The 21,906-nt window shown below is 40.9% G+C and overlaps 1 protein-coding gene across 1 annotated transcript in view; it reads right to left on the bottom strand.

The window, feature by feature from the left end:
• The window catches only part of rasgrf2a (Ras protein-specific guanine nucleotide-releasing factor 2a), a 71,310-nt gene that overhangs the window by 32,445 nt on the left and 16,959 nt on the right, over nucleotides 1–21,906 (bottom strand). Inside the window, exons 5-15 of the mRNA XM_060909263.1 lie at nucleotides 18,398–18,651; nucleotides 18,160–18,239; nucleotides 15,795–15,988; nucleotides 15,594–15,703; nucleotides 13,908–14,026; nucleotides 13,488–13,648; nucleotides 13,060–13,126; nucleotides 11,301–11,437; nucleotides 9,570–9,652; nucleotides 3,362–3,610; nucleotides 1,005–1,408 (exon numbers count right to left, since the gene is read on the bottom strand). Coding sequence (XP_060765246.1) covers nucleotides 1,005–1,408; nucleotides 3,362–3,610; nucleotides 9,570–9,652; nucleotides 11,301–11,437; nucleotides 13,060–13,126; nucleotides 13,488–13,648; nucleotides 13,908–14,026; nucleotides 15,594–15,703; nucleotides 15,795–15,988; nucleotides 18,160–18,239; nucleotides 18,398–18,651 — 1,858 coding nt within the window. The remainder of the gene's footprint in view (nucleotides 1–1,004; nucleotides 1,409–3,361; nucleotides 3,611–9,569; nucleotides 9,653–11,300; nucleotides 11,438–13,059; nucleotides 13,127–13,487; nucleotides 13,649–13,907; nucleotides 14,027–15,593; nucleotides 15,704–15,794; nucleotides 15,989–18,159; nucleotides 18,240–18,397; nucleotides 18,652–21,906) is intronic.

Here is a 21,906-nt window from a genome sequence, read left to right on the forward strand (position 1 = left end):
AAAATAAATAAATAAATAAATAAATATTCCAGGTCATTTTTGGATGAAATGGACACTGTGTGATCTGGACCAAAGAGAAAAATGACCATCCAGACTATTACCAGCAACAAGCCCAAAAGCCAGGGTCTGTCATGGTATGGGGTTGTGTCAGTGGCCTTAGCAAAGGTAACTTACACTTCCATGATGGCAGCATTAATGCAGAAAAGTACATCAAGATTTTGGAGCAACATATGCTGCCTTCAATACGACATCTTTTCGAGGGATATTTCAACAAGACAATGCAAAACCACATTCTACACACATTACAAAGGCATGGCTGCGGAAGAGGGCGCCTTAGTGTCTTCAGTCCCTAAACATCTTTTAAGTGTTGTGAGAAGGAATGGCAACATTACAAAGTGGTGTATGCTTTACTATCCCAACTTTTTTGACGTGTTACAAGAATCAAAATTGAAATAAGTATTTGTTTTTTTCAAAATAATCAAATTCATGAGGTAAAACATCATATAATGTGCTGTTGTATTGTTTTGAGTGCAATACAGGTCAAAGATTATTTACATATCGATGTTTTCAGGTTTCATTTCAATTTCAACACACCATCCCAACTTTTTTTGATTTGGGGTTGTAATTCTACCATGCATGCAATTGTTAAACAGAAGATTTCAGAAGATTTTGATTATGGATTTTTATTGTGGTTAGTATTATTTGAAAATGGAGGTTATGGGGCTAATGAGGCGACCCAGACATTAATCTTTAGTGCAGGTTGGATAACCAAATGGCCAATTAAATAAGAAGATAAGGACAAAGTTAATCCAAGTACTACTTCTATGCTGATAGTGTGGTGATGCAGTCACTTTTACAATGACTATTCCTGTAAAATTTGGTGAAAAATGAAACTATAAAACTAATAACCCTAAAGTCAGTATGTTCCTTTTTGGATCAATTCTTGTTTTTGAATGGGCAGTGAAAAAAGTATCTACTAATGAGCGTATATCCACATTACTTACTCCGCCTAACGCTCCTCCTCAGCTTGCCAGAGAATGCATCAATACGTGGGAGTTCCCCACCTTCCTCTGGTGTGGTGGGGCCTAGCTCTGGTGAACTGGGGCCCTTGCTCAGGTCCAGTGGAGCCTTGGTACAGTTGTGGGGTGGAGAAGAGACCATAGGGTTGTAGGTAGATGTGGGACTACTGACCGCCAAGGATGAAGCCGAAAGATCCAGAGCTATAGCTTTGCCACCACTCACAGGTGAGCTGAGCGACAGTTTACGGTAATGCATGGGTGATGATGTCCGGGAAGGAATTGAGAGTGGAGGAGGTATAGAGAATTTGCGTGATAGTCGGGGGGACTTGTTGTTCAGGAGCTCACTGCCCCATGGGCCCTGGTTAGTGGCAAAAAAGAGCTCTAGAGACCTAGGAGACCAGAAGAGGTGCAGAGAGACAAAGGGAAGGAGAAAAGCAGACAGATGAATAAATACATAGCAATACTGTTTTCACTGAAGCAAGAAGCATGGCGGATTTACTTCAAAAACAGCATTCAAAATGACTGTGACAAGGCCACTGAATCCCTAGAAGTTTAACACCAGGCGTTATGGTTACTGTGATGATACAAGACATACAGTGGTGCTTGAAAGTTTGTGAACCCTTTAGAATTTTCTATATTTCTGCATAAATATAACCTAAAACATCATCAGATTTTCACACAAGTCCTAAAAGTAGATAAAAATAACCCAGTTAAAGAAATGAGACAAAAATATTATACTTGGTCATTTATTTAGGTTTAGGTCATATTTATGCAGAAATATAGAAAAGTCTAAAGGGTTCACAAACTTTCAAACACCACTGTATACAGCAGCAAAACTAATATATAATTAAGAGACTGAGGTCATTAGCTATGATGTACAAGAAGATACAGAAGTGTGAAATAAGAGGATGAGGATAGGATGAGAGACAAGAGAAGATGGAGAAAGAAAAGGCATGACAGATTTACTTAGACTGGTCCAGTGCAAGCTTTGCAATCTTCAGGCTGTAGTCTGGACAGACGGAGGAGATGGACAAACGGTCAGATGAGTGGTACTGAATCCTGTAAATGGTAGTGATAATGGAGCAGGAAGGAAGCGATACGGTTTGGATTACAGCTCAATTCACTGTACACACTACTATTACAATTCAAGCAGTTTGGTTATAAAAATATCCCAAAGATTGAACATCCCACCGAGTACAATTGAATCCTTCTAAAAATGGAAATGTTATAGAACAACAATGACTCTGCCTAAAGGAGGCTGTCCACCAAAACTCAGTGACTGGGTAAAGAGAGCATTAAACAGAGAAGCAAGTGAAAAGTCAAGGGTAACTGTCAACATGATGCTACCACCACCATACTTCACTGTACGGATGGTGTTCTTAGGGTGATGAGCAGTGTTGGATTTCTGTCAAATGTAGGACTTTGTGCCAAAGCCAAATATGTTTTCCAAATGTTTTCTGACTCTCCACCATAACTTCAAATTAGATTTCATATGGCTCACTACTCAGCCTTGTGGAGTTTCTGGGCGATAGTTATCCTTTGAACAGCTTCTCTGATCTGAGGTATGGATATCCCCAGTTCTTTCAGAGTTACCCTTGGACTCTTGCTTGCATCTCTCACTAATGCCCTCATTACCCAGTCACTGACCTTTGATGAACATCCTCCTCTAGGCAGAATCATGATTGTGTCATGTTCTTTTCATATTTTAATAATGGATTTAATGCTGCTCTGCGTTTGCATGTTCTCCCCGTGTTTGCGTGGGTTTCCTCCGGGTGCTCCGGTTTCCCCTACAGTCCAAAGACATGTAGGTTAGGTTAACTGGTGGCTCTAAATTGACCGTAGGTGTGAATGTGAGTGTGAATGGTTGTTTGTCTCTGTGTCAGCCCTGCGATGACCTGGCGACTTGTCCAGGGTTTACCCCGCCTCTCGCCCATAGTCAGCTGGGATAGGCTCCAGCTTGCCTGCGACCCTGTAGAATAGGATAAGCGGCTACAGATGATGGATGGAGAAAAGTTGGCGAAGGAAAGGAAACATTAATTTCTCCCAGTGTCCTCTGGGTGGCACAGGAGTCCACAGCATGACGTCCTGTCTCAACACTATTAAAATCCCAGACGGGATTATTAGAACAAGGTGGGAGGGCAAGCACTGATATCCTTGGAAAACTTCCAGTCCTGGTGAAAACATGCACCATCAACCACATGATTCTGCTTATGCAATGTGTGGTAATTACCTAACAAGTTGAATCAAGTGTGTGAAAGCACAGGGAAACCCCTAAAATATCTATTACAATATATTGTTAATATTTAGGTTCTCAAAAAACCTCGCCATTTGTGAGGCCTGACCTGACAGGGATGGAGGTGAAAGGCCTCTTGTAGATGTCATTCAACTTGTCCATGACCACAGCTGCAGTGGTAAAGATGCGGTATGTGTGCAGGAACGTGTTGAGGAAGTCAATGGAGAGGAAGCGCAGGTCAGTTAGCCGTTCCAGCAGACGGTCAACACTGGCATAGCGGATCTGCGGCACCTTGCATGAGTTCAGTGTCTTGCTGAAGCAAATATCCACATCATCATTGTGCAACCGTGTGTCTGACCTGTAGGGGAATATTGATTTTTGTGTTTCACAATTTTGCTTTATGCAGCAGATCAAGTTAAAGTGCTAAGCCATGCAAAAAGGTTAATAATGACAGAAAGCTATACACAGTAGTCAAAATCAATGTGCAGATTTCAACAGCATAGAGCACAATATATTCCTGAATGTACAGAAAATTCTCTTGAAATGTCACTTGGTCTATGTGGAACAGTGATTTACATCATATTCCTGTGGAAGAATTTGCCTGGGTGACCATGTATCAAAAGGGAATAATATTGTTCATGGGGTTCCTCAGGGATTGATACTTAGACCCTTCCTGTTTTATGTGTACATACTGCTATTAGATTATATTATCATGCACTCAACTTCTAGGATAATTGTATATTATGTGCAATTAAAAGTACAGTGTATATCACCAGGCTTTATCACAGACGTTCCAAAACATTAAATATAACTATAAGTAAAAAGCATGATGTGTCAATCGTTAATTTAAATTCATTAGTATATTAATAAAAAATATCATTGTTGTGAAATTGCTGTGGTATAAAAGGAATGAACAGGATGTGCTATACAGTCATATGAAAAAAATAAGTACATCCCATGGAAATTGTAGACTTTTCTGAAAATATTTAAACAAACATTTCACTCTCTTTGATACAATGCCTACAGATAAAGGTAATGTACTCCAAAAAACGGACACATGAAAGTGATATTTTGTAGCCATTTTCATAATTTAAATAAAAAAAATTCAGTCAAAAATGCAAGAACACCCTGGAAAAAGTAAGTACACCCTTACATTTATCACACTTTCAAGTCCATGAAATTAGAATCAGGTGTTCCAGATTAGGTGCCATTGATTAGAACCTCCTGCAGGTGGAGGTGCAGGTGGAACCCGTCTTATTTAAACCTGATATCTAGGGTATGGTGTTTTCTTTGCAACTGAAGTGTCTGGTGTCATCATGCCAAGATCTAAAGAGCTCTCTAAGGACCTCAGAAAAAAGGTTGTGGATGCCTATGAATCTCGCAAGAGATTTAAAAAGATCTGCAAATTATTATAATTAAATTATTCCACTAGAAAGAAAATCATCTACAATTGGTGTAGATTTCAAACAATTGCCAATTTTTCCAGGACTGGCTGCCCCAGCAAATTTAGCCTAAGAGCAGACCGTTTGATGCTAAAAGAAGTCTCCAAGAACCCCAAAACTTCAGATCCAGTCATGAAATTAAGTCTTGCAACTGTTGGCGCAAAAGTGCATACAGCTACAATCAGAGATTGGACAATATTTCAGTGACAAAATTGAAAATATGACCAAAAAAAATTCAAACTACAAATTTAAAGCCAGACAATTTAAGTAACCCTGTAGTTAACAATAGAACTATCAGATCAGCAATTAGAATATTTTACTCCCCTTAGAGAAATCAAACTAGTTTCCTTAATCGCCACATCAAAATCTTCAACTTTTGTACAAGATCCCTTACCTACATGACTCTTCAACAGAGAATACCAGAAGCAAATAAACCGCTTCCAAAAATAATAAATTCTTCCCTTAGAATCGGCCATGTACCCAAATCCTTTCAACCAGCCGTTATCAAACCCCGATTAAAAAAACCTGACCTTGACCCCTGTCAGCTGTCCAATTATAGGTCAATATCAAACCTCCCCTTTATCTCTAAAATCCTAGAAAAAGCTGTGGCACAGCAGTTATGCTCAGATCTACATAGCAATAACATCCATGAAATGCATCAGTCAGGAGTTAAACCTCATCATAGCACAGAGACAGCACTGGCTAAAGTAGTAAATGACCTACTGTTGGCATCTGATCAGGGCTGTGTCTCCCTGCTTTTATTGCTTGACCTTAGTGCTGCCTTTGACACCACTGATCATTCCATTCTCCTGGATAGACTAGAAAATGTTGGAGTTAAAGGAACAGCCCTCTTCTGGCTCAGGTCTTATTTAACTGATCACTATCAGTTTGATGTAAATGGTGACTTTTCTAGACATACTGTGGTAAAGTTTGGTGTTCCACAAGGTTCTGTCTTAGGCCCACTGCTTTTTTTTTCTTTATACACGTTACCTCTGGGTGATGATATTCGTAAGGATGGTATTAGTTTTTACTGTTATGCTGATGACACACAGTTGTACGCTTCTGCATAGCCAGATGAGACACCACCTTAATAAAATTGAGGAATGTTTACAGGACTTTAGATACTGGACACTTATTAACTTCCATCTACTTACCTCGGACAAGACAGAAGTACTTGTACCACATGCAGCTAGATGTAGGTTTTTTGATTACACAGTAACTCTGGATGGCCTTTGTTTCTTTACATGCAGCAGTAAAAGACCTTGGTGTGATCATTCACTCCAGTCTTTCGTTTGAAACTTGTATTGATAACATTACCCAGATAGCTTTCTTTCATCCCAGAAATATTGCTAAGATAAGAAATGTAATGTCACGACATGACAGAAAAACTAGTTCATGCTTTTGTTACCTCTAGGTTGGATTATTGTAATGCCTTGCTGTCTGGATGTTCCAATAAGTGCATAAACAAGCTCCACTTAGTTCAAAATTCAGCAGCAAGAGTCCTTACTAGAACTAGAAGATATGACCACATCAGCCCATCTTATTCACATTGCATTGGCTCCCAATCAAATTTCATATTGATAATAAAATACTACTATTGACCTTTAAAGCACTGAATGGTCTTGCACCACAGTACCTGAGCGAACTTCTGGTCCTTTATGACCCACCACGCCTACTTGGATCAAAAGGTGCAGGCTATCTGCTGGTACTTCATATAGTAAAGGCTACATCAGGGGACAAAACCTTTTCTTACAAAGCACCACAGTTATGGAACAGCCTTCCAAGTAGTGTTTGGGACTCTAACAAAGTCTCTGCATTTAAGTCTAGGCTGAAAACATATGTTTAGTCAAGCTTTTTGTTAATAGTTTTTGAAGTAAAGGAGTAAATCTAGAGGGTCTTCAGGCATAGTGTTTTGGTAAACTGGGATGTATGGATGCTGTCCCCCCCCCCCATTCACTTGGGTTTGTTGACGGTGTTGTGGCTGGCTGCTTTATGTCCCAGAGCTCCCTCATGTCTGTTACCTTTGGGTTCTCACCTTTTATTTGTGTCGTCATAGTTAGTCCTGCTGGAGTCCCTGTTTGTACTCCATGCAAAATGTATCTTGTTCTTACTCTAGGTGACATTGGGCATACCTAACAGCTTGTGCCCCCCATCTCTTCCCTCTCTGAGTTACATGTTGATCCTGAGACACCAGTAAGATGCTGACCTCTTCTGCTCCTCGGACTCGCCTGATCCATCCTGATGCCCTACATCTTACTGGAGTCTCATCTCATCACTCCTGTGGAGGACGACCCCATATGGGCAGTAGAAAGTTGCACTTGGAAGACAGCTCTGAACACTTACAGTAATACATTTATGCCTGAGGACTACAGTTGACTTGCTAACTTTAGGATTGCAGTTGTCATGAACAGTTTTGCACGCAAATATCCATCAATGAACAGTTTATAACTTCAACAAAACAGACTTCATGTTAAAACTATAATGAATTTCCTGATTACGCAGTTGTACTTTGTGACTATATAGGACACAGTTATAGAAGCGAGTTATTTATAATCGCACTATCTGTTATCACTCAAATGAGGATGGGTTCCCTTTTGAGTCTGGTTCCTCTCAAGGTTTCTTGTCATCTGAGGGAGTTTTTCCTTGCCATTGTTGCCACAGGCTTGCTCACTGGGGATAAATTAGGGATAAAATTAGCTCATATTTAAAGTCTTTAATTTTCTGGTAAGCTGCTTTGCGACATTGTTAAAAGCGCTATACAAATAAATTTGACTTGACTTATTTCTGTTTAAGGGGCAATACTAGCTTCTGAAGCCAAAGGTGTACTTACTTTCTCCACAGATGAATATTGACATTTCTGTTGAATAAATTATTGAAGGAGCTAATTTCCTTATTTTGTTCACCTTTATCTGGAGGCACTATCAAAAGGGTGAAATGTTTGCTTGTTTAAATATGTTGAGAGAAGTCTACAATTCCTATGGGATGTACAGTACTTATTTTTTTTCACGACTGTATAGAAAACATCAGTATGATAGGAAACAAAGTGCTAATTATTTTCCTATAACAGTATGCCATGTCTTGTTTTATTCCTTTCATGTCATGCAAACACATTACTAATATTTAATGAAATATCAGTTAACAATTATGCAGCTTTGACTGATACTCTTAAGCAGGGGTCACCAAACTTTTTTCTCTGGGGGCCACATTGTCGTTCTTTTTTTTTTTTTTTGGGGGGCTTTTTTCACCTTTATTATTGGATAGGACAGCGCAGAGACAGGAAACGAGCGGGAGAGAGAGAGGGGGGGAGGGATCGGGAAACGACCTCGGGCCGGAACCGAACCAGGGTCCCCGGACCCATGGCATGGCGCCCCATCCACCCGAGCCACGACGCCCCCCATATTGTTGTTCTTGACTGTGATGGGGGGGCCGGGGTCGGGTCAGCTATATAACATAGAATTGTATGACCCAGACAAATATGACCACCAGCAGGCCTCATTGTGTAGTAGAGATTACTAGCCTGGCACAGCCATCCCCACTCCTATACCCACACTACTATATCAACACTTGATTCCTGGCACATATTTGTTTATCTTTACTCGTGGTTTGCAAAAGTAGTAATTGAGTCTTCACACTTTGTTTTAATTTGAAATACCACAGATTTTCCATTTATTTATTTTCTAATAAAAATAACATAAAAGCTGTCAAGGTAAGAAACATCTGCCTAGTTGAGGTGATTGACACTGGCAAAGGGGAGTGGAAAATTATAAATTGTAGGTAGGCCTGTTGATATTATTAATAATAATTGTGTGCAGCACTTAATAAAGGTCAAATAAATAGGCCTATAAAATAAATACATTTAAAAAAAACAGTGAAATTATAATATGAGCAATAGATCAATAGATCACAGCAGTTGTGCTGTGTCCTGCACGTCATTGCTCTCATCCATGGCCAAAGTAAAAAACTCGAATTCTGACGCTTTCTTATTCAGCTGGTCATACACGTTGTCCCCCAAATCTTCGGTTCGCCTGGTCATAGTAGGTGCGGAGAGACTCACCATGTTGAGCGCATCCTTCTTGTCGGGACACACCTCCTCGGCCACAGCAAGCATGCATACTTTAACAAAGTCCCCATCAGTAAACGGCTTTCCATGGGTAGCTAGTAGGTGAGCTACCTTATAGCTAGCTTGGACAACAGCCTGGTTGATCTGGGTTTGGCGAAGGAATACATTCTGTTGTGCAGCCAGTTCGCATTTCATCCTCCGAATCCTGTCTTCTCTTGTTTGCCCTCGCAAACTACCATACTCTTTGTGGCGGGTTTTGTAGTGACGACGCAGATTATATTCTTTGAAAACCGACACACTTTCTTTACATACAAGACAAACTGCACGGTCCTTACATTGAACGAAAAAAATAATCGGTGGTCCACTGTTCTTTAAAAACTCTGCACTCTCTGTCAACTTTTTGCTGACCGCTAGCCATTTTGCTGCCCTGAACACTGACAGTTCTCTGCGCGTGCACTGCCTGTCACTGCTTGATCGTGAGCATATGACGAAAATTCGGAAAATATGAATAGTTCATTTCATAACTAAATATCAATTTTAATTGATAAAATCAACAAAATACAAGATGCAGACATGTTATTATTTGCCAAAAAGCAATTTAAAAAAATAGGCCATGACCACTTTTGGGGATTGACTCATAGGGCCGGTTCAAGTGGTGGGGGGCTGGGGGGCCAGTCAAAGGGGGGTGGCGGGCCGGAGTCGGCCCACGGGCCGTAGTTTGATGACCCCTGCTCTTAAGCCTTCATTCACTCACCATGTTATAATTTCCTGAAAAGAATGTCATTGCACTGTAATGGATTTTTTAAAATTCTTACTTGAGCATGTGAGGCACAGTGACCTTGGAGTTCTCTTCAAAAACGCTGGTCATAAGGCCATTGCAGCGAATATTATCAATGCACTGTGAGAACCCAAAAAAGAGGAAGAAAAACTATATTTAACTTAACATTTTCACTTCCTACTTACCAAATTCCAAAATTAAAAAAAAGCCTTACTGAAAAAAGAAACAATGCTGTAATTCTTAAATATAAAGTTCGAAAACAGAACACTGTAAAACTGTTCACTGTAATGCAAGATTAGTACGACAGAAAACAATGTCATGTGTGACAGAATTCAAACTTGCGGTCACTACACCAGCATTCTTTTGACGGCTTTTTTTGATTGAGATTTTTCAAGAATTTACAAAGTTATTTATTTATTAAAAAAAAAAGAAGCTAGGCGGCACGGTGGTGTAGTGGTTAGCGCTGTCGCCTCACAGCAAGAAGGTCCTGGGTTCGAGCCCCGGGGCCGGCGAGGGCCTTTCTGTGTGGAGTTTGCATGTTCTCCCCGTGTCCGCGTGGGTTTCCTCCGGGTGCTCCGGTTTCCCCCAAAGACATGCAGGTTAGGTTAACTGGTGACTCTAAATTGACCGTAGGTGTGAATGTGAGTGTGAATGGTTGTCTGTGTCTATGTGTCGGCCCTGTGATGACCTGGCGACTTGTCCAGGGTGTACCCCGCCTTTCGCCCGTAGTCAGCTGGGATAGGCTCCAGCTTGCCTGCGACCCTGTAGAAGGATAAAGCGGCTAGAGATAATGAGATGAGATGAGAAAAAGAAGCTAACCAGGAGCAATGAGTTAAAATATAAAGGCAGTTCACCACAGTAGTGGTTTGCCATGCCAACAGTTCCATCTATATATACTTTTCTTTTTGCTACGTCCTATATGTGGTATATTAGTATGGCTGAGAAAGCTGCAAAACCAGAGTGTTGTGGGCCCGGTGGGAATACTGCAGCTGAAGGGAGGAGCTGGAAACATCCTCAAGCCCACAACAAAACAAGCAGCTTGGGCTCCCCAGAGCTTTAACCTCGCCTGCACTTCAAAAACACCCAGCACTCTAGAGATCCACCTGCTTATGACTTTGGTGCTCAGTTTTGAGAAGATTTACATGAGCCTTTTTCTGTATTTGTGTACACGCCACAGGGTTTCAAATGATAAGCATTATCTAGAAAAAAAAGCAAGACTTCAACTCATTTAAAGGTGATTTTTTTTATACCCCTGCTCCGAAGGAGGGGGGAGGTATACTGGTCTACCGCTGTCCGTATCTCCATCTGTCAAACACCCTTTTTCTCAGCAACCACAAATCATAGCCACTTGGTACCAAACTTCAGCTTGGGGTTCTATACTGTGTATACGTCTGTTGCACATCGCCTTCTTTTTACCGATTGAATGTATTTACGAAACAACATACAGGGTGGATTTTGATGCTATTTCAAGAAGCAAAATGCTATTTCACAATGGCAGTTTACCAGGATGCTATTTGAAATCCCTGGGGAGAGACACTGCTCTTTACTTACTTGTTTCAGGGTTAATTATTTGTTGAAGTCAACATTCATAATAAGTGTCCTATTCCTTCGATTGCTTGCATTCTGATATAAGCAAGAGCAGGGGGGATACGTAAGTGAGCAGTAGCTCACAGCTGATCTTTTTTTGTGGTTTCTATTTGGCAACAGTTGCCTTGTGATGCGTTTTTTGATCTCAAAGTTAACCAAAGCAGCACACATGGAGGCCTACCTGGCTGATGTCACTGGTCCAGACAGCTTTCTCCTGGCGAGATGGTGCCAGCAGGACTACTGAGAAGGATGGCCCGTCGGCTGGCTCGACCAACAGCTTAAACTCTAAATGACTAAAGCCGTGACCTGCAGCGGTATCTAAAAGGGCAAAGAATTCGTTAATTCAAGCATTTATTAACAGCTTTTTTTTTCGTACTTTTCTATTCAGTATTCCCCAAGAAGGCTTACAATGGAACTTGAGTGCCAAATGGGAGTTTCACAAAACATGATGCTCTCTTTTGTTACAAAGTCATTTTGAATGTTATTTTAGCACTGTTGAATTCTCTATGGCGGTACGGTGATGTAGTGTTTAGCACTGTCACTTCACAGCAAGAAGGTTCTGGGTTCGAGCCCAGCGGCCAACGGGGGCCTTTCTATGTGGAGTTTGCATGTTCTCCCTGTGTCTGTGTGGGTTTCCTCCGGGTGCTCCGGTTTCCTCCACAGTCCAAAGACATACAGGTTAGGCTAATTGGTGGCTCTAAATTGACCGTAGGTGTGAATGTGAGTGTGAATGGTTGTTTGTTTCTGTGTCAACCCTGCGATGACCTGGTGACTTGTCCAGGGTGTACCCGCCTCTCGCCCATAGTCAGCTGGGATAGGATCCAGCTTGCCTGCGACCCTGCACAGGATAAGCAGTTATGTATAATGGATGGATGGATGGATGGATTAATTTCAAGAGGAAGAAGTGAGGGAACTACTGTTTATAGCTGTTATCAGGAACGAGCTTGTTTTCAACATTAATCATAACTATACATTGTTGAAATGTATGATATCGTTCATTAATAGCTAAAAAAATTATCTGCAAATTGCTGTAATGTAAAAGGAATAAAAACACTTCAGGGTGTGCTGTAATAAGATCAAGATCAATTTCCACTATAACAGGATGCATCGCACCACCCCATCACTGATTATCTCCTACAACAGCAGATTTATGTTTTTTTTCCTTTTTACTTGGAAGTATCTGCTTCTTGTTCTAAAATAACAGTGAAATGTGATATAAATATTTTTTGCATACTGTATACAATCCTCTATATAATGATTGCAATGAGCGAGGTGATGAAGAAAACTAGAACTTCTCTCAGTAACGCTGGAAAAGGAATATTATAAAACGAACTCTCAATACATTTCACACTACAATCACATGACACTGCAATCCTTAGTTAGCTTTATTTTTAGGTTTTACATCTTTATTGAAATCTGCGCTTATACTGTCAGCCTTCATTATAAGCCTTCTACAATGCACATCTCATCTCATTATCTCTAGCCGCTTTATCCTGTTCTACAGGGTCGCAGGCAAGCTGGAGCCTATCCCAGCTGACTACGGGCGAAAGGCGGGGTACACCCTGGACAAGTCGCCAGGTCATCACAGGGCTGACACATAGACACAGACAACCATTCACACTCACATTCACACCTACGGTCAATTTAGAGCCACCAGTTAACCTAACCTGCATGTCTTTGGACTGTGGGGGAAACCGGAGCACCCGGAGGAAACCCACGCAGACACGGGGAGAACATGCAAACTTCACACAGAAAAGCCCTCGCCGGCCACGGGGCTCGAACCCAGACCTTCTTGCTGTGAGGCGACAGCGCTAACCACTACACTACCGTGCCGCCCTACAATGCACATGTATTTAAAAAAAAATCCCCCAAAATAAAATAGCTAAAGCGTTCTCTTCAACAATGCTTAAATTAATATTAGATTAAAGCTGAGTACTTACAGTCTTCATCATTGGCATCTAATTCTTCAATGAGGGTGCACTCTATCAGAGACAGAGTGCCTCCTTGCTATAAGTTGAGAAAACAGTGAGTGCTGTGTCATTATACTGCAACACATACAATGCTTTTAAACCCTTAAACTCCCAGGACAGACCCTTCAACCTGTCCAGGCTTACATTCCTTAGTATTCTAACTAAATACAGTGTCTGTAAAAAGTCTACACACCCCTGTTAACATTGCAAGTTTCTATGATTAAAAAAAAAATCAAACCAAAATAAACTATACCAGACCTTTTTCCACATTTAATATTATTTAGCATTTGAAAATATTCAAGTGTAAACAAATATAAATATCTTATGGGAAAAAAAAGAACTTTAGGGAAAAAACTTCCAATAACCCGGTTGCATACGTATGAGGACGTGTAACTCACTTTGAGCAGATGCAGCTTGCCGCTGGAGGTGCGTGTACAGATCAGGAGGTGTTTCGTGAAGAGGAAACACTGGCGCTCACCCTCTTTGCGCAGCGACAGTGTGCCCAAGCGCACTTTGCTCAGTTTGCCTCTTTCCACTGAAGGCAGCTGGATCAAAGAGCCTGAAAGAGGAGGCCAGCTCGTTGAGGAGAAGGAGGAAAATGAATAAAATCTAATCTAATTAAAATAGGATGACACTTTCCTGATGAGGGAGACTCAAGGGACTCAATCCAATTAGTCTCATTAGAAGACACTATGAGATTGGCATCAGAAAAAATAATAACGAGGCATATACACTTGGAGGTAATCATGGCCCATGCACTGACATGCAAAGGCAGTAGAACCTTTGGAGAAGAGATCGCAGGAAAAAGAGTGACTCACCTTGCCGTACAAAGGTCTGGCTGGTGTCTAAGAGGATGTCACAGCCCTCCACAATCATGCGCTCAATGGCGAGATTCTTACGGATGTTTTCAGTGTCACTCACTTCATCATGCATCATTCTGAATATGAACCAAAATACTACACATTGAACAATATACTACATATTAACTAGAGACTTACACCTTGTGATTAAAAAAACAAACAAAATAACCCCAAATATTTCTAATTGCCAGTATCAGCATTCAAAATTCTAGTTAAAGGTAGACTGCCTTTCAGATTTTTCAAGTTTAGGTCATAAAACAAATTTTCCTGACACCCAATTATTTTTATTTAGTGGACCGAAAGCTACTAAATTCGAATCACAGACTTCCAATTTTATTCATTTTTTAAAAAAATAGAACAATTAATGAATTTAAGGCCACATGGCCTTAAATTAACTATTTTTTCCTGCTTCACCGTGACCCAATTCAAGATAGTACGTCATGCATCACGTGGTGGGCTTTCCCTGTTCGCGCAAGGCATTGTGGGATACAAATTTGAAACAGGAGAGGAAAATGGAGGACGCGAATGAAATGTGAAAGACCGACTACAGTAATGGAAAGCGAGAAGAAAAGACGTTATGTTGCGAAGGAAAGGAAACGCAGTTGTAAACCAAACTAATAAATATGGGCGGTCAGCGAGCACCTCGGTGTGATCAGCTGTTCGTTTAGTGACAGAATGATAGAACTGTCAGTGCACGGTCAAGGCAAACCTGTAGATGGCAGTAATGCAACACTGTGGTTGCCAGCTGCTGTAAAACCCAAAAGAAGAAGAAGAAGCAGGTAAACCTGTGCATGCACACACGGACTTCCTCTGTCTGCTTGACTGTGCGAAGCAAGAGATTTTATGCACATTATTTGCTAGGGAATATGCTCAAATTAAATAATTTCCTAGCCACAGAATGGCCTGGGGTTGTTTTTTTGTTGTTGTTGAGATCTCATCTCATCTCATTATCTCTAGCCGCTTCATCCTGTTCTACAGGGTCGCAGGCAAGCTGGAGCCTATCCCAGCTGACTACGGCCGAAAAGCAGGGTACACCCTGGACAAGTTGCCAGGTCATCACAGGGCTGACACATAGACACAGACAACCGTTCACACTCACATTCACACCTACGGTCAATTTAGAGTCACCAGTTAACCTAACCTGCATGTCTTTGGATTGTGGGGGAAACCGGAGCACCCGGAGGAAACCCACACAGAGAACATGCAAACTCCGCACAGAAAGGCCCTCGCCGGCCACGGGGCTCGAACCCAGACCTTCTCGCGGTGAGGCGACAGCGCTAACCACTACACCACCATGCCGCCTGTTGTTGAGATATTACAGAAATAAACATATCACAATGACCAAATTTCAGAGGGAAATAAATTTCACCGATTTTATGAAATCGAAAGGCCGTCTAGCTTTAAGACTAAAAGGAAGTGACTGGTTAAAAGCCAGAGTGACATGCGTAACCCAAACCATATCTTTTGCAAAATAATTCCTCAGAAAATGCACTTTGGCATATGGTACATGAGAGTATATGATACAAGATTGAATCTCAACCAGGATCAATTTGATTTCAGCAAAGCAGAATTGATAAATCTGTAATTTTACACTACATACTTATTAAGAGCTTAGCCATCATGCTGAAATAAAATTTTGCGTACTTGGACAGCTCCTCCAGTTTTGACTTGGCAAAATCCAAACTCTTGCGTTCTACATGCTCATGGGGAGTATGGGCAAGCAGTTCATGCAGCGTGATGATATATCGAGGAATCTGGAACACAGTGAGATTTAATCGTTAAGTTTAGAATGTAAAAAAAAAAAACTAAAAAAAAACCAAGTCAAATGCTTCCAATGATGTGCACCTGAAACATTGGGTAGGTCAGAAACGTCTCCAGCATTCGGCCCTCACAGGCAGCATTGGACTCATACTGCTTCAGTAGCTTGTCAAAGTCCCGGTTCTGCTTGCAGTTAGCTAGAACCTGAAGACTGTACTGGTGGTTCCGCACATATTCTTGGTAGATGTTTAACATCGGCAGCAATATATCAAAGAGGTCAGCTAAAAAGTGACAAAGATTATGAATAGAGATATACATATTAACATTAAATTTTCATGAATCCTAAATTACGTTCATTCACTAATGAATGTAATAGCTCATAGAATTGCTGTAGTGCATATATTTGCCAACAGCCAAAAAATGTTTAGTATCTAGATTAAATAAATTAGTTTGCCCAAAATATTATGTGCTCTTACTTTTATGTATTGTAGCAAGGAAGTTGAAAGTCTTTTTTCATAACAGCCCCTTAAAGGAGAACTGAAGGCAAATTTTTTATTATCAAAATTCTATTTATCTCATGTTATTAAATATAGAAATGCATTTTTGATAGCTATTTCGTCACTGCTATAGCAAGTTATGAGTGTTTGAAATATGCTCTGTAATATATCAGTCCATATGTCAAAGCAATGGGCGTAAACGAGATTCGTTGAGACCTGTGCAAGACATCGTAGGACGGAAGTAAAATGTACAGCGGAAATCAAAGTGACCAACATCTGCCAACGTTGTCAAAAGACGCGCGCGCCCTCTTTCGAATGCTGATGTAACCAAGCCGGAAGTTTTGTTTGTTTTGATAGCAATCAGGAAAGTTTGGAAAAAGTAGGCAGTAATCGTCATTTAAACTTGTTTTTGTGCAATACTTCGTTTGGAAAACAGTTTTCAAAATGGCGGCACTGACACCTGGCTGACACTTCATGTTTCGAAGTCTCGTGAAGATCACGCGGATAAGTGACGCCTGCTGTGGACCAAACGAACTAAATTCAACATGGCTAAAAACCGAATAGGCCAATAAGTATAATACTTAATTACAATTAGTTGCCAATACGAGTCACGATATAAGGTTACTAAAACGGAAAATGTAATTGAATAACACGTTAATTAAGAAATAAAGCAAGTTTAAATATGACTTCAGTTCTCCTTTAACCAATTAAAAAAAACTTAGATTTTAAACATATTTACTCTATATCAATAAAAATATGACTGATCTTTTAAAGGTGACACCCATTTTCCACAAATTGACATGGTTCCCTGAGGTCTGAATGAAATGTAAATGCTTTGGTCAAATTACCACAAGGTTAAAGCACCACAGCTCCCTTCTCACCCTGTCTAAACAGCTTTGTTCAAAACGACCAATCTGAGTGCCTGTTTCTTTAAATGATAATGAGACACTGCTCACCCCACCCCCTTTTCTGTCAGCCAAACAGGTTGCACTTTCCTCATGAATATTCATTGCGAAAGACAGTTCTACAGTGAGTGGAGATACTCACCCTGTGTCTGAAATCACTCACTCATTCACTACTCCCTATATAGGGAATTACTATATAGAGGACTATATAGTGAGCTCATTGGTAAAATGAAAAAAAAAAACGCTTTTGGACACTACTCTGTCGTGCTGGTATTTACGTCATTACTGTCACACAATTAAAATGTGCCAGATCAGTTGGCTGGTGGGTTTTCAAAATAATAAATACATGCATGTATTTTGGTGATAAATACATATTATACTGAGCGCATTTCCCACATTAATCAATACAAAGTACCTGCATCTTTCAGTTTTTAAAAAAAATCAAGGCTGAATACTTTCTTCTTTGTCGCTGCCTTTTATTAAATCAAATTTGAGACTTTTAATTTGATTTCTTTCAGTGTGACCACAATGCATGATGGGATATATTGCTTTGGTTAGTGACCATCGGTTGTACACTACTTTTCGTGATGCATTGTGGGATACTTTGAATGCACTATATAGGGTGTAAATAATCCTCACTATCGTTTCGGACAGCACTACAAAATGGCGTCCTCACTATATAGTGCCCTATATAGTGAGTAGGGATCGATTTCGGTCATGATGAGGGGCGGCATAATTCTAATCAGTTCCTTGTGACTTAGAAAGGAGATGCAAATCTGAACGGCTTGTTGAAGCTCATGTTTTCTGAAATAGGCAACTCAAAAGAAACTGACTGGGTGTCTTATTTCAGAGTTTATGAATTGGTAAGGACTCCAGATACCCAAATGTATGTGCACAATCACTGAAATAGTGAGTTTTTCCATAATATGTCCTCTTTAAAACATTAATTTCATGGTTACTTTTAATTTGCTTTAATTCTTTTGGCCTGTAGTGAACATTCAATGTTGTGTTGGGCTGCAAAAAGATCAATAAGTAGCAAATGGCACTTACCTAAAACTAATCTCGGCCAGTTGGCAAGTCTTGCTTTTAGGCCTTGGTGAAATATCTCATGAAGAAACATTATAGTTTCACTTGGAGGGAAAAAAGGTTAGATGAGAATGTTGTTTTAGAGGAACATCAACCGTCAACAGTGTCTTCTGATAAATGGAAGAACAATATCATTTTTACCATGGCTGGGTTGTGGACACCTATACAATATATTGTGGATGGGGAGATATATAAAATATACCTATTGAGGAAAATGCTGCTAACATCATCATGGCCGATTGGAGGTTTTTTGGAACTGGCGGCCATCCTGAGTGGCCGCAGAAAGCAGTTCACCAGGATGGACAGCTGGAGCACATATTCGGTCTCAGCCTCCAACATGTTGAAGACAATCTGGTTCCTCTTCCTCATGCTTTCAGCGTGGGGTGAGCAGATGTAGTCTTGAACAATGATCTTCCACTTTCTCCGGCAAAGCCAGCCACGCATGAAGCTTTGTATCTATAAGCACCATAAACTTCATTAAGCACCATGAACTTAATTCTCTCTTAAATTCATTATGAATTAAAACTCGACTCACTATAATGAATATTTACTATATTATACTAAACTATACTACATTTCATCAAAGTGAAATTCTTCACCAAAACTGAATGCTATTCCAGAGTTCTCGCTGGCGCTCGTCATGCTCGTCAGTGACGAATACAATCCATCAGTGACGAAGAAAAAATTACTAGCAGTCGTCACAGTGATGAATGTATTTGTCATATTTATCATAAGTCATCTTTTATAGAAATCCCTCCACAAATCCCTCCGTTTGCCAAAATCCAACCGCAGTGAAGAGACAGCGGGAAGGCCAAGTGTAAACAATGAGCACGTGCTTGTGACCAATAAAAATCGACAACACATGATGACCAAATGAACACCAAGCTTTTGACCAATCGCGCTGCGTCTTAATCAGCCCGATGTGGTGGTGTAATTGTTTGCGTGAACCAAACAATGGCGCAGTCTAAGCTGACAAAGTTTTTTTTGGTTGAGCTTCTTCAAGCACTGAAGATGATTTAAGGGCTGAAACAGCCACAGGAGAGGCACACTCAGAGCCCCGACCGTCCCCAAGCACATCGGAGTGTCAGTAATACAGGAGTTGGTGTAAAAAAACCAAACAAGTGTTGCCAGGCAAAACAAACCTCACCCGATAGCGCTTATGATGAATATGAAGGAAGATATCGCAAAAAGGGGCAGCACGGCGGTGTAGTGGTTAGCGCTGTCGCCTCATAGCAAGAAGGTCCGGGTTCAAGCCCCGTGGCCAGCGAGGGCCTTTCTGTGCGGAGTTTGCATGTTCTCCCCGTGTCCGCATGGGTTTCCTCCGGGTGCTCCGGTTTCCCCCACAGTCCAAAGACATGCAGGTTAGGTTAACTGGTGACTCTAAATTGACCGTAGGTGTGAATGTGAGTGTGAATGGTTGTCTGTGTCTATGTGTCAGCCCTGTGATGACCTGGCGACTTGTCCAGGGTGTACCCTGCCTTTCGCCCGTAGTCAGCTGGGATAGGCTCCAGCTTGCCTGCGACCCTGTAGAACAGGATAAAGTGGCTAGAGATAATGAGATGAGATATCATGAAAAAAATAGGTACCCTATGGGTCCATGTGGCTACTGCTTACAAATAAAACTGTTTTCTGATACCATGTCCATACAGTAAATATAGCATATTTACTCTATGAGGCAGTAGCTACAAAAATGAAGCGTAATCCAAAAATGAACAATGTAAAAATCATAGAAGTAAAATATACCAAGTGCCTGTACTTTTATATTATTCTACTCTTACCTCTTACAGTTTTTGAAACTGAACCCTCCGAACTGAGGCTGACATACACACGCTGTCGCCATGACTGAAGCTCTTATTTCCGGGAAATGGCCCGGTGCTAGAGCTCAGTGGAACGCACTTTTCCTCTGTAATAAGCATAAACATGTCTGAAAGCCATTTCTTTAGTCTAGTCCGTAGCGGGCGAGGTAATAATAATAAATCAACAGAGTGGGGAAGTTTTTATCAGTGGGGTTTAAAAGTGGGTGTGGCCAAAACCCCTTCCTTTGCGAATGTAAACGAACCAAGAAACCATCCAATGACAGCACAGTGTATGCAAATGAGGCAGGTAGTGATCTAATCAATGTGTTTGTGGGGGGAGTCTTTCCGAGGCAGTGCTCCTGCAGTCTGAGCTCAGAGTTTTTTTTTTAACCTTTTTGGTCACCGTGACCTTAACCTTGACTGGATGACCCTCAAAATGTTGGAGGTTTTATTTGAGACCAATGCCCATCTATCCTGAAGGTTTCATGAAGATTGGTCCAGTCATTTTCCTGTAATGTTGCTCACAAAAAAACAAAGAAACCTGACCAAAAACAACACCGCACCCCGCTTACTCCGTAGCAGGTGAGGTAAAAAAGCCAACGTGAAAGTGCTGTCAGCCAGCAAGCGACTGAAGGGCTCTACGTTTCATGGGCTGGGCGTATTGAGTCCCCGCGGCAGACGGGGAAATCGGATTCCTTCACTGTTGGTTGGTCCAAGACTCTTCTTGACTTTGTTCAATTGTAAATCAAGTTTTGTGTTGAAGTAAAGGCTAAAGGGAGTTCTAATACCTCTTTTGAATAATTCCCTGCCAAAATAACCTTCAGTAAGCTCAAGCTAAAGAGGTTTACTTTACAGTGGTGCTTGAAAGTTTGTGAACCCTTTAGAATTTTCTATATTTCTGTATAAATATGACCTAAAACAACATCAGATTTTCACACAAGTCCTAAAAGTAGATAAAGAGAACCCAGTTAAACAAATGAGACAAAAATATTCTACTTGGTCATTTATTTATTGAGGAAATTGATCCAATATTACATATCTGAGAGTGGCAAAAGTATGTGAACCTCGAGGATTAGCAGTTAATTTGAAGGTGTTATTACAGTCAGGTGTTTTCAATCAATGGGATGACAGTCAGGTGTGAGTGGGCACCCTGTTTTATTTAAAGAACAGGGATCTATCAAAGTCTGATCTTCACAACACATGTTTGTGGAAGTGTATCATGGCACGAACAAAGGAGATTTCTGAGGACCTTAGAAAAAGCGTTGTTGATGCTCATCAGGGTGGAAAAGATTACAAAACCATCTCTAAAGAGTTTGGACTCCACCAATCCACAGTCAGACAGATTGTGTACAAATGGAGGAAATTCAAGACCATTGTTACCCTCCCCAGGAGTGGTCGACCAACAAAGATCACTCCAAGAACAAGGCCTGTCATAATCGACGAAGTCACAAAGGACCCCAGGGTAAATTCTAAGCAACTGAAGGCCTCTCTCACATTGGTTAATGTTCATGAGTCCACCATCAGGAGAACACTGAACAACAACGGTGTGCATGGGAGGGTTGCAAGGAAAAAGCCACTGCTCTCCAAAAAGAACATTGCTGCTCGTCTGCAGTTTGCTAAAAATCATGTGGACAAGCCAGAAGGCTATTGGAAAAATGTTTTTTGGACCGATGAGACCAAAATAGAACTTTTGGTTTAAATGAGAAGCGTTATGTTTCGAGAAAGGAAAACACTGCATTAAGAACCTTATCCCATCTGTGAAACATGGTGGTGGTAGTATCATGGTTTGGGCCTGTTTTGCTGCATCTGGGCCAGGACGGCTTGCCATCATTGATGGAACAATGAATTCTGAATTATACCAGCAAATTCTAAAGGAAAATGTCAGGACATCTGTCCATGAACTGAATCTCAAGAG

This window comes from Neoarius graeffei, chromosome 25 (genome assembly GCF_027579695.1).
Source record: "Neoarius graeffei isolate fNeoGra1 chromosome 25, fNeoGra1.pri, whole genome shotgun sequence".
Classification (NCBI taxonomy): domain Eukaryota; kingdom Metazoa; phylum Chordata; class Actinopteri; order Siluriformes; family Ariidae; genus Neoarius; species Neoarius graeffei.